This window comes from Carcharodon carcharias, chromosome 1 (assembly GCF_017639515.1).
Source record: "Carcharodon carcharias isolate sCarCar2 chromosome 1, sCarCar2.pri, whole genome shotgun sequence".
Classification (NCBI taxonomy): Eukaryota; Metazoa; Chordata; class Chondrichthyes; order Lamniformes; family Lamnidae; genus Carcharodon; species Carcharodon carcharias.
The window spans coordinates 73,577,886-73,591,181 of NC_054467.1; the positions used below are offsets into that span (position 1 = coordinate 73,577,886).

Here is a 13,296-nt window from a genome sequence, read left to right on the forward strand (position 1 = left end):
AATTTCCATCAAATCTGAGCCACTGAGCTCCAAGGCTAGATAATTGAATCCATACGCAGAAGCATGTTCAGGCTTTCAAATGCACCATGGTTCTGGTATAAATCTGCAAACTTCGAAAGTGCGGCAAATAGGACATTTAAATTACATGGTTCCCATTGTGTCTCTCAAAAATTATTCTTTATAATAGTCAAATCCTGGGTAAGTGCTATTCCTCTTTTAGACACAGGGCACCGATTGGAAAATAAAATGTGCCCTGCCAGCAATGCCTAAACATCTTTCAAGGTTGAAATGAAAAAATTAAACACCTTCACAACATATCAAATTTTGTACAAATGCATCAATTTTATTAAAAAATTTGGAGGCATAGAATAAATTTGCCGTGATATCAAACAGAGACATAACTGTGTAAAGACATGCAGGCCTGGCAGGAATGAAGCTATATTTGTGAAGTAAGCTTAAGTTTGATGCAGAATGGCAAATATTATTACCACCTCAAAATTATGAATAACCTCATGCATAACTTAAATAGAAAAAAGGAACAATTTATTTCATTAATTTTTTTAAAAGGAAGATTCAAGTGGGAGATATAGAACAACAACTTGTGTTTGTATAACGCCTTTAACATGGTAAAATGTCCAAAGGTGCTTCACAGATGTTATCAAACAAAATCTGGCACCAAGCCGCATAAGGAGATATTAGCATAGATCATTAAAAGTTTGGTCAAAGAGGGAGGTTTTAAGGAGCATCTTAAGGAGGAAAGAGAGGTAGAAAGGTTTAGGGAGGGAACTTCAGAGCTTTGGCAGCTGAAAGCAATGTTGCTAATGGGGTAGTGACTGAAATCTCAGATACTCAAGGAGCCAGAATTGGAGTAGTGTAGATATCTTGGATAGTTAGGTTAGATTTGTAGGCTGGAGGTAGTTACAGAGGTAGGGAATGGGGAGGTCATGGAGACATTTAAAAAATAGAAAATTTAAAATTAAGATGTTGTTTAACTAGCACCAACGTAGGGAGCATGAGGGTGAAGAGTAAACAGGACTTAGTGCAAGTTAAGACAGAAGCAACAGAATGTTGGATGACCTCAAGCTTACAGAGAGTAGAACATGGGAGGCTTGCCAGGAATGTGTTTCAATAGTCAAGTATAGAAGTCAAAAAGGCATAATGAGGGTTTCAGAAGCAGATGAGCTAAGACAGGGGTGGTTTGAGCAATGTTTGGAAGGTGGAAAGAGATGTTCTTAGTGATGGTGCAGAGATGTGGTCAAAAGCTTATCTTTGGGTCAAATATGACATCAATATTGCAAACAATCTAATTCAGTCTCAGGCAGTTGCCGGGGGAGGAGTTGACTAGGGAATGGAATTTGTGGCAGGTGTCCTAAGGCAATGGGGGGGTGGGTGGGGGTCAGTGACTAGGGAATGGAATTTGTGTGAATAGCTTCAGTCTTCCAAATATTTGTGAATGGAGGACATTTCTGTGCTGGGTGACAGTTAAGCAATCTGACAATTGAGAGACAGTGGAGGAGTGGAAAGAGTCGGTGGAGGAGTGCAGCTGGATGTCATTAACTTATGCGCTGAAACAGACATTGTGTTTTCAAATGAAGTCACCGAGGGGCAGCACGCAGATGAAAAATAAGAGGGAGACAAGGATAGATCCTTCGGGAACAGAGGTAATGCTGCAGGAGTGGGAAGAGAAGCTATTGCAGGTGATACTCTGATTAGGGCTGGATAGATAAGAATAGAACCAGGTTAAGTGCAGTCACACCCAGCTGGATAACAGAGGTGTTAGAGGAGGATGGAATGTTTAACCCTGTCAAAAGATTAGAACAGATTGAAAAGGGTGAGAAGGGAGAGTTTACCTTTGTCACAGTCACATAGGGTGCCATTTGTGACTTTGATGAGAGTGGTTTCGGCACTGCGGCAGGAGCAGAAACCTGGTGGCATTTCGGAAAAGACAGGCACAGATTCGGAAGGAGGCAGTATAGTCAAGGATTTTGGAGGAGGCTGGAGATGGAATAGTGATTTGCAAGGAAGGCAGGTGGAGAGAGAGGGAGGGGTGATGACAGCAAATTTGAAGGAGAAGTCACTGTTAACAATATCAGCTAACCAGGAAGGGAAGTCAGATGGTCAGCAGTTTAATGCGAGTAGGACTCAGGGGGCAGGACAAGGGTCTCATGGACAAGATGAGCTTGGAGAGGGCATGATGGGAGACAGAAGGGAAACTTGAGAAAAAATTACATTCGGGACAAGGGAAAGGGGAACTTTTAGAGGAATTTTGGTCAAACGGACAAGGAGAAGGGAGGGAAGCAGCAGATGGGATGATCTCAATTTTAGTGCCAAAGAAGTCCATGAGCTCATTGCACTATTGTTTGTGTTGCAAAAGGATGCAGAGGAGAGGGGTTTAAGAAGATGGTTTGCAGTAGAGACAAGAAGCCAGGGGTTTTCTTTGCATTTCAGGATAATCCTGGAATAGTGACCAGTTTTAGTAGAGAATAGCAGGATTCAATTGTGCTTTATGTGGTACGAACAAGTCTGGCAGTGATTGGCTTAAACAATGGCCTGCCATATCCCTTCAACTTTGTGTCTCTTGCGCTTAAAGGAACAGAAAAGAGGGTATTACCAGGGGAATGGTCAGGCTGGGAGTGTAATGGTTTTAATGGGAACCATGGCATCAAAGGTGAAAGTGAGGGTGTAGTTAAGCAGATTGGTAGCTGCAGAAATGTTGTGATGAATGGAGGGCAGAGAGCGAGGATTTGGAAGTACAGTTGTAAATGAACCGGGAGAGTTTCCCTCCCTCTCAGGTACAGTAACAAGAGGAAGTAGGGTTGAAAGATGGTAGGTAGAAGAGGATGTGGTGGAGAGCAGCACAAGCAAGTGATGAGAGCTTGCCTTATCTGTGACTGACACAATGGTAATAGCAAGGCCATGAGGGGTGGCAAGGTCAAGAGGGTGACCATGACTATGGATTGGGAAGTTTATTTGGAAGGGTATATTAAGATGGGGTATAAGGACAGTGAACTGAGAGGAGACAGAGAGTATGATGAGTTGAGATGGAGTTTTAAATCACAGAGGATGAAAGATTTCTCAGTGCAGAGGCTGAGGGAGGAAAGTGGCAAAGATATTCAAATGAGAATATTTTTCAGGCACTTAGGTAGGCAGTAGAGAATAAGATTTTTAAATGAGAGGTTAGAGATGTGAGATGCTCAAAGGAAGAGAAAGTGCTAGAGGAGTAGGGGGACAGACTAAGGTGTGACTTGGTGATAACAACCAAACCACCACCATAATAGTTGGACCAGGGCATGTAGTAGAAGGTATCGCCAGGCAGGGAGGTTTCATTTAAAAAAAGAAAAGGTGCCATCATACCTCAGTCAGGTTTGCACCAAGGTCATGATATTTATGCAATCACTCTCAATAAACTGGATGGCAATGGCCTTTTTCACAAGTGAATGGAAATTCTGGAGGGAAATGTGGAGAGGAATGGGATAGCTGATCTGTGATGGTTATCATGTCCAAAGGGTCAGTATTAGGAAGGGTGAGTTGAATAAGGAGGCGACTGGTCAAGATTAGTCCCCTGTGGGCTCATGAGTTGGTGGGGGGGAGGGGAAGGAAGGCCAATGAGAGAGTAGGATGGAGCAGTTGGGATTACTGTTTGTAAGGAGGCAACGATGAGTGCCTAGTTGGGTCCTTTGGTGGATGCCAAGATTTGTCAAATTTATTGGTTCCTTGCTGACTCAATGTTTAAGTAAAATGCTTCTTTAGATGGATGTCTTTAAAACAGACCAGACAGTTACAACATTTAAGAACGGTTTGAAGGTATTAAATTCCCCCACACCAAATTTTATTAGCATAAAGTAGAACAGTGTGAATGCTGAAGAAAACCATATTAATCAATATTTATCTGTTTGGTGGGGAAAGAAAATTCAGCTCTCACATTCTGGACTCAAAAAAATACTGCAAAAACTTAGACGGAGACAGGTAGCCCTGTAACAGAAATGGCTGTCTACAATATCAGAGAGATATAGCCATTAGTCAGTCCTCTGCACGATCATAATTATAAGAACACTTGCTACTTAAATAAGAACTCCACGTTTATAAAAGTATTCAAAACACTCGGGGCCACAAAGGGAATCTGGGTGCTTATTGTCCTCTTTACTCAGTGCTTTTAAACACAAGTGTAATACTTCCCTTTCAGACACAAGATGAGGGATACATTTTCTTAATAGGTACCTTATTATTAGGACACTCCTGCTTCTCACGCTAACTACCCGTACTGAGAAAGAACACTTTTAATTGGTACTTCCTAGGAATTAGCTTGACTGTGTGAAAAAATGCTTTTGTCCTTAGTTTGAGACTCTTATTTACAACTTAAGTGTAGAATTTTACCTCATCAGTCTGGCTTTTGTTTGAATCCATGTTAATGAAAGGACCATGTTCTACTAATTAGGTAAAATATGGAAGTATCTGTTAAATTATATTTCACCCGAAGGTCAATGGATTTTTTAGCCCATGGCTGGAAAGCACTGTGAAGAAATTAGGTAGCCGTTTCACCTCTGAGGCAAGAGGGTAATTTAGAAAATATATTCCTTTTATCAAATGGTTCATCACCTGGCACCAATAACAGTGGCTGAATTTTATACAGCAGGCAGAAGTCCCGCCTCCAAAGCTGAAAGTGGGAGGCGAGACCAGCAGTGGGAGGGGTATATAGCAGTGGATGGCCAATTAAGTGGCCACTGCAGGGGCCGCCATCAAATTGAGGATGGCAGCCCATTTCCCAAAAGCTGCTGGCCAAGAGGGCCAGTGCTCAACAGTGCCACTGCAAATGGTAGCCATTGCCGAGGCTGCAGCTGTAGGGAGAAGGTGCCTCAACGGTTGGGTGCCCCTGAAGAGGGGTTGGCAGGCCTAGCTTGGCAATCGGGGAATTTGTTAAGTGTCAGTGGTGCTGTTACCGTGGGGTGGGGTGGGGGGGGGGGGGGTGGCAATGCTACTGGGATGGCCCTTTAAGGACCATGGAGTGCCCAGAAAAGAGACCTACCCCTGAGGACACTGGGCATGAGGCAGGAAATGGCTCTTAATTGGCCACTTAAGTGGCTTAATTGGGCTCCTGGCCAATCTTCTACCTTTCCTGTCATCAGCTAAATGGCATGGCCATGGGAAGACATCCAAAAACCCCCATCCCTGACTCCTTCCTGTGCCATTTTGCCAGCCTTTCTATCTCCCAGCCCATTGGCAAAGGACTGGTAACATTCCAACCAAGGTCTCCGAAAGTCTTATAACATATATAATACGTAATAGAAACCGAAAATGCTGGAATTACTCAGCAAGTCTGGTGGCATTTGTGGAAAAAGAAACAGAGCTAACTTTTCAGGCCTGCAACTTTTCGTTTTCCTTTTGTAATCCAAATATCTTAGTTTTTTTGAATTTCCTTAAAACTACAATTAAATTTCAGGTGAAAATATTTTGTAATGCTTTATTGCTAACCTCATCAGACAAATTGTCTATTCTGTACAGGTTGGGATGAATCGTAAGCATCAGATGAACTAACGGCTGCGTCTTCATCTCACACATGGCAAACACCCGTTCATCCAATCGAGTGCTGGTGCCAGTTCTGAATGCTTGCTGTAAAGCAAGGATTAAACAAGATATTAATTGTGCTGTACAAATTAATAATGACCAAAAATGCTGACCCAGAAAAATTTAGACATGGTGCAAACAGTTCACAGGTTCTTTATTATTGGCCAGTACATATACCAGTACTGATACAGCTTGATACACAACATGGCACACAAAATGGGAGCTGTTGCTCATAGTATTCTTGAATAGAGTAGTAGCACAAGGGGGCAGATCCTTAAGGAGACCTTATTTTAAAGTTTCTTGTTAAAGGGAATACCGGGGCCATGATGTAACACTGAGGATACCCTCCAGTGTGTTTTATGGCAATACCACCGTGCTAAACGGAGTAGATTTCGAACAGATCAAGCAACTCAGGACTGGGCAACCATGAAGCACTGTGGGCCATCAGCAGCAGCAGAACTGTGCTCAAATACAATGTAACCTCATGGCCCAGCATATCCCCCACTCTACCATTACCACCAAGCCTGGTTCAATGAAGAGTACAGGAGGTCATACCAGAAGCAGCACCAGGCATACCTAAAAATGAGGTGTCAACCTGGTGAAGGTACAACACAGGACTACTTGCATGCCAAACAGCAGAAGCAGCAAGTGCTAAGCGACTCCACAACCAATGGATCAGATCTGAGCTCTGCAGTTCAGCCACATCCAGTCATGAATGGTGGAGGACAATTAAGCAACTCACTGGAGGAAAAGGTTCCACAAATATCTCCATCCTCAATGATGGGGAGCCCAGCATATCAGTGCAAAAGACAAGGTTGAAGTATGTGCAACAATCTTCAGCCAGGAGTGCAAAGTGGACGATCCATCTCAGCCTCCTCCAGAAGTCCACAGCATCACAGGTGCCAGACTTCAGCCAATTCAATTCACTCCATGTAATATCAAGAAACGGCTGAAGGCACTGGATACTGGAAAGGCTATGAGCCCTGACAATATTCCAGCAATAGTACTGAAGACTTGTGCTCCAAAACTTGCCGTGCACTTCGCCAAGCTGTTCCAATACAGCTACAACCCTGGCATCTACCAAGTACTGTCCCATCAGTCTACTCTCGATCATCAGTAAAGTGATGGAAGAGGTCATCAACAGTGCTATCAAGTGACACTTGCTTAGCAATAACCTGGTCATTGATGCTCAGTTTGGGTTCTGCCAGGGCCACTCAGCTCCTGACCTCATTACAGCCTTGGTTGAAACCTGAGCAAAAGAGCTGAGCTCCAGAGGTGAGATAAGTGTGTCTGCCCTTGACATCAAGGCAGCATTTGACCAAGTATGGTGCACAGTTAATTTTAGCTGCAGTTCTCCACAGGTCATAACAATAGTTTAAATGTTTAATTCACCCACAAAACTGGCTAGTTGTTACCCTTTGATACTGTTAATCCTGGCATAAAAAGGGTCTAACCAGGCTTCTTTCAGTGAAAAGAAAAAAAATGATTTATTATAGAACAAACTACTTTTTAAAAGCAAGTTATTAAACTGGTTAACATTGTAGTTTAGAAATATAACAATTCTTGCCTTTTTAAAAAAAATTCAACACCCCATACACATAAAACAGGACAAAACAAACAGTCCCTACATAGGTTGGAGTTATCGGAACATTTCTTTTATAAAGGATAAAATTCAAAAAGATCTCAACTCTGTTGATCTACCAGAATTCTGGAAGTTCTTTCAGATAGATTTTTTGGTAAAACTGTCCTTGTTGACTCTTACTTATCTCAACTTTGCGAATTCTCCAAAAAAAATGGAGTTACCCTGAAGAGACATATCTGAGGAAAGTTTAACACAAAGATAGAGCAGGGAGAAGGCAAGAGATAACCTTTTTCTTGCAACCTGCTTCTAAGGTATCCTCATATTCACTCTGACAGAGTCTTAGAGTCAAAGATGCTTAAAGGATACTTCTCTTAGGCCAGGTATTTTTAACCAATTAGCAAGAGTCTTTAGCCTGACCACAACAGTTCTTTGCTAACTTAGATATACAACATATCTCTTCCCTCCAGGTGTTCCCTGCCAGACACCTATCTTGACCCATGGTTTTTTGAAGAATTGCATATTCACAGCCTCAAATTAATATTGTAAACTTTTAAAACTAACTCAGGAGGAAGAATGTCCAAAATTCAATGTCCTTCAAATTATCCAAAAAACAGGTTCCTCACACTAGCGAAACTGGAGTCAATGGGAATCAGGGGGAAAACTCTCTGCTCGTTGGAGCCATACCTAGCACAAAGAAAAATGGTTGTGGTTGTTGGAGGTCAATCTTCTCAGTTCCAGGACTTCACTGCAGGAGCATCTCAGGGTAGTGTCTGAGGCCCGACCATCTTCAGCTGCTTCATCAATGGCCTTTCTTCCATCATAATGTTAGAAGTGGGGACAAGGACAGTAGACACATGGGAATGCCACCACAAAGAAATTTCCCTCCAAGCCACTCATCATCCTGACTTGGAAATATATCACTGTTCCTTCACTGTCGCTGGGTCAAAATCCTGGAACTCTCTCCCCAACAGCACTGTGGGTGTACCTACACCACATGGATTGCAGCGGTTCAAGAAGGTTGCTTCTCCTTCTCCACCACCTTCTCAAGAGCAATTAGGGATGGGCAATAAATGCTGGCCTAGCCAATGATGCCCATATCCCATGAATGAATTTTATAAAACGGCATCCAAGGAAACAGTTATAGCCATTAGAATTGATAAATGCTCCTGAACACTTCATACAATATTTAAAGCCATCATTAGTGGCTTGCCGCCCTGTAACCATTTTGAATAAACAACCAAATTATGCTTTTTTAAACTTACTGTTGTTATTAGAGCCATTATGCACTATAATGGTTTCTAACCTTAACCATGACAATCCTCCTGTTAGATGGAAAAATGGTTTTGGCCATCCAAGCATATTCTGAATATGCCCCTGCTTTATAAATACATCAGTCATTATGAAAGGAGTGACGGTCATTACTTTTTAAATATACCTGTTTCAGGAGAGCCAGAATATAAACAGCGAACAGCCTGAGGGAGTTTGGAGCCACTAATACAGACCGCTGGAGGTTAGAAACAGTGGAGCGATACGCAGATAAGGAATCCACCACAGCATTCACCAAGGCATCTCTGGCATCAGACAGACTTGAGGAAACAGATCGATCAACAGCTGAGGAACAAACAACAATTTACAGATTAAGACACAAAAAAATGATTGAATCCACACGATTGCCAGTGGCATCCAATATCTTCAGATGCTTAAAAGGGGAATGAATATAAGTGATGCCACTTTGAAAAGTACATGGGACCTAAAAAAAAAATCACAGCATTGTCAAATAATTGATCACATTATACAACAGGCACGGATTTTAAAAATAAAAAGGTTGAAATATGTTCCGCAGAAATTAACTGCAATTCTTCTCGCCTTTAGAACACTTTGTAGAAAATTTACATTAATAAAGTGAAAGTTTACACTTGCCTCAGCTCATTTGTTGCTGAAAGGCTCATTAATGTCTTTGTTACCTCAAGACTTGGCCTCTTTGGGCAGCCATGGAACCTCGGTAAACTTGAGCTCATCCAAAACTCTGCTGCCCATGTTCTAACTTGCACCAAGTCTCGTTCACCCATTGCCCTGTACTCAATGATCTGCACTGGCTCCTGCTCAAGCAAAGTCTTGATTTTAAAATTCTAATCCTTGTTTTCAAATCCCTTCATGGCGTTGCCCATCCTATCTCTGTGATCCCCTCCAGCCCCACAATCTTCCGAGGTGTTTGCACTTCTCTAATTCTAGCTTCTTAAACTTCCCTGATTTTTTTCACTCAACCATTGGTGACTACGCTTCAGATAGCTAGGCCCTAAGCTCTGGAATTACCTCCCTAAACCTCTTCATTTCTCTCTACCTTTTTCTCCTCCATTAAGACATTACTTAAAGCCTACCTCTTTTGGTCATCTGTCCTAATATCTAATGTGGTTTGCTGTCAAATTTTGTTAATAAGGTTCCTGTGAAACACCTTGGGATGTTTTACAATGCTAAAAATGCTATATAAATGCATACTCTTGTTGGTGTCATCAACATGTGGCTCGATAATGCATTTAGCCATTCAGGTTTTCTACAGGATGTAACATCAACTTTAAGCCTACATTATCAAGGTAAAATGCTATCATTCTGTCTGAATTCGGCACTCTGCAGTTTTATTAAGGGTCCATCCCTGGTGGCACCTTTCTGTGAGTGTGGACTCTGAAATTCGCCACTATAAGCGCCTTCCCAAGTGGCAGCAAATTAGCAAATTACAGCACTGCACAACCAAAATTCCCAATCAATCAGAGAGGAACAGGCAAAGTCAAGAAGGAAATTAAAAATAAAGATGAGAATTTTAAAATCAAGGTGTTGCTTGACTGGAAGCCAAAATAGGTCAGGGAGGGTGACTGGGCAATGGAACTTGTGAGTTAAGACATAGGCACTGGAGTTTTGGATGACCTCAATTTACAGAGGGTGAAGATCGGCCAGAAGGGCATTCAAGTCTAGAGGCAGCGAAGGCACGGATGAGGATTTCAGCAGCAAATGAGCTGAGGCCATGTTCAATAGGTAGAAATAGGCAGCGAATTCTACCTGGAAGAAGCTTGAATCTAGTGAATATGGGGAACCCTCTTACGATGCTTAGCACATCAACAGTGTTTCGAGCAGTGTTGCTGGCCCCATTGTAAAGGGTGGACTTCAACATAGCTGTCAAAAATGGACTGTCACCAATATGACAGGTTATATGAACAAGTAGGATAGAACTCAGTCCCCAGCTGACAGCATGAACATTTAATGCTATTGTTGAATGAATTGCACATGTCGGGCAGGAGATGCTCTCAACAGAAATAAGGTCCAACTTTGTGTACAGCTCTTATATTTGAAGGCAGTCAAGTCTGTGACAAATGAGGTTATAAGGAGTATGGCACCATGGAGAAAGTTTCAGATTTTTGCTGAGACAACAGGATAGCAGCCCAATGGTCTGCAGTTTCCTGAATAATTAAGTGAACAAGCACTTTGGCACTGCTAGAGCCCAGTCTGACCCGTAGATGGAGATCATCAGAACCTCACCATCAACGTCTACTTTTATAGGATCCTCCCATTTGGAGTGAACGAATGTGGAAGAATGCGAAACTTCCAAACTTGTGGTATGATCTTATTCTTTGAAAGAAATCCACCCTTCCATACAGAATTGCCAACACAGCATGTCCTCCACTCATGGTTAACAAATGCAATATTGATAAACTCAGCTTGTCAATGATTAACAGGATAAAGCCCCATGGTCAAAAAGGTGCTCCAAAGCACCAGCAACCATGTTTACACTTGTAAAGAAAAGACCTGGAATCTTATGTTCTGGTCTCTTCATTCATTGCCTGGATTTTCCCTATCACATTGTATTATTACATTAGAACAGGCACTTACCCATAGTAGCTAGGAGGCAAGTAATAGCCTGCACATCTGCTCCTGCATAAACATCAGCTACAGAGGTCACAACAGGTAAACACAAAGTATGCACACGAATCCGACGTTCACCTGAAAGAAAACAAAAATTAAGGTCGCTAGTTTTGAAAATTCACTTTTTGCAATGATGTTTCATAAAATAAAGACAACATATAGTTTAGGAAACAGAAGTCAGAAGTCTGATCTGTATCCATGTATCTTGGATTTATTGATAATGTGATACCAAACACTAGGGATCCTACACTTTGCAACAGAATGAAGTATACAGAATCTGTATCTGATTATGAATTACTAAAGGCGGACTTTTAGATCGGGGAAAAAAATTTCCTTTATAAATCAAAGGCATTGCTATACACAGTTCAAACAATTAGGTGTTAAAACAAGTTAAAAACTGAAATTGTGTTAACCAGCTGCAGGGAACTCTGAAGAATCCAATGACAGTGGATACTTTACATCCAAGATCTCTCATTTTGTTAAAATGATCGGCTTCACACAAAATGTTAGTCAGTCCTTTCTCTTCGTAGCTATTATTTTCAGTATTGTCTGTTCCTTTTTCAGGTCTCCAATTGATTTGGCCTTAAAAGCTTCATTGCACACTTGGCTGACTCCACTACTTGCAAAAAGGGAAACTGAAAGCCAGGATTTCAGTTTAGATCTCATGCCTGTTTTTTTCCTTCGTGTATCATTTGGTAACAATTTGCTTGAAGTTCATTGTGAGTTGCAGTGTTTAATAGGGCTAGCTGGACAAACATGTTTTTGTTTACATTTACATTGACAAAAAAGTCAGAAAATAAGGGAGGGTCAAGTCCAGCTACTAAAAGATACAAAACGTTTTTAAATTGACAGCTTCACTGGTGCCAAATTTAGTATGTATTGCAAGATCATGCCTAATTAACATCTGTTAAAGTATCAATAGGTCAGAGAATATTTGCAACATTCAAACACAATTTCCTGGAGACTGCCACTATTAACCACCAATAAAAAATCTAACAGTATTAATGTGAACTAATGTTTAAGCCAAGATTCAAATATCAAGTACTTCAGCAATTAGCTAATAATCCTGGACATTTATCATGATGAATATATAAACCTACATAATATAAGGATAAAACATTTGTAACATTTTCTTCATGAAATTTGGCCAGATGTCAACATTTTTTGAATTATCTTCTTGCTGTGTAGGCAAAGGATCAGAACACAAATTTGATAGTGTTGATCCAATTTCAGCTTTACCAGGGCTTTTAGATGCTACATTCAATAATACTGCCTTCATGTCAAGGATAAGCATGCATCTCTTTTGGAATTAAGGTCTTGTTTGTGCCAAGGTTACAATGACATCTGGAGATGAGTGGTCCTGGTAGCTATTGGTAAGTGTTTTCAAGACTGAGTGTGATAGGTGTTTGGGCATGAAGGGATTCAAGGGTTTCAGGGACAAGGTGGGACGGTGGAGTTAGTATAAAGTTCAACCATGATCCTACTGAAAGGCGGGCCAGGCTCAAGGGGCCTTATGGCCTACTCATGCTCCTATTTATTATATTCTCACGGTGGGAGACTTGGAAATGGTAATCTTATTTAAGGAAAGATGTAAGTGTGTTAGAAGCAGTTCCGAGCAAGTTTACCTGGAATGGAGAGTTGTCTTATGAGGAAAGATTAGACAGGCTAGGCTTGTGTCCGCTGAAGTTTAGGAGGTAAGAGGATACTTGATTGAAACCTTTAAGAGCCTGAGAGTTGTTGACAGGGTGGATGTGGAAAGGATGTTTCCTCTTGTGGAAGAATCTAGAACTAGAAGTCACTGTTTGAAAATAAGAGGTCGCTCATTTAAGACAGATGAGAAGTTTTCTCCCTGAGGGTCATGAGTCTTTGGAACTCTCTTCCTCAAAAGGCAGTAGAAGCAGAGTCTTTGAATATTTTTTAAGGCAGAGCTAGGTAGATTCTTGATTAACAGGGGGCTGAAAGGTTATTGCGTGAAGGCAGGAATGTGAGGTTGAGGTTGCAATCAGATCAGCCATGATCTTACTGAATGGCAAACCAGGCTCAAGGGGCCGAGTGGCCTACTCCTGCTCCTAATTCATATGTTTGCACATAATGCCATTGATAGTCAAGGGGAGATGGTTATCTATTGTTGCAGGCATCAGCTGCTCCATGATTTGAGGAATAGTAAATGAGGCTGAACACTATCATCAAGAGCAAAATGCCTTATTTATGATACTATGATGGATGGAAGTTAATTGATT

At 41.5% G+C, this 13,296-nt stretch overlaps 1 protein-coding gene across 3 annotated transcripts in view; it reads right to left on the bottom strand.

Annotated features, from left to right (window-relative positions):
- Nucleotides 1-13,296, bottom strand: part of LOC121278687 (protein transport protein Sec24B-like) — a 111,550-nt gene that overhangs the window by 13,826 nt on the left and 84,428 nt on the right. For all 3 annotated transcript variants that reach the window (XM_041189050.1, XM_041189034.1, XM_041189043.1), the window contains 3 exons: nt 11,024-11,134; nt 8,580-8,755; nt 5,470-5,607 (listed from right to left, as the gene is read on the bottom strand). In XM_041189050.1, coding sequence (XP_041044984.1) covers nt 5,470-5,607; nt 8,580-8,755; nt 11,024-11,134 — 425 coding nt within the window. The remainder of the gene's footprint in view (nt 1-5,469; nt 5,608-8,579; nt 8,756-11,023; nt 11,135-13,296) is intronic.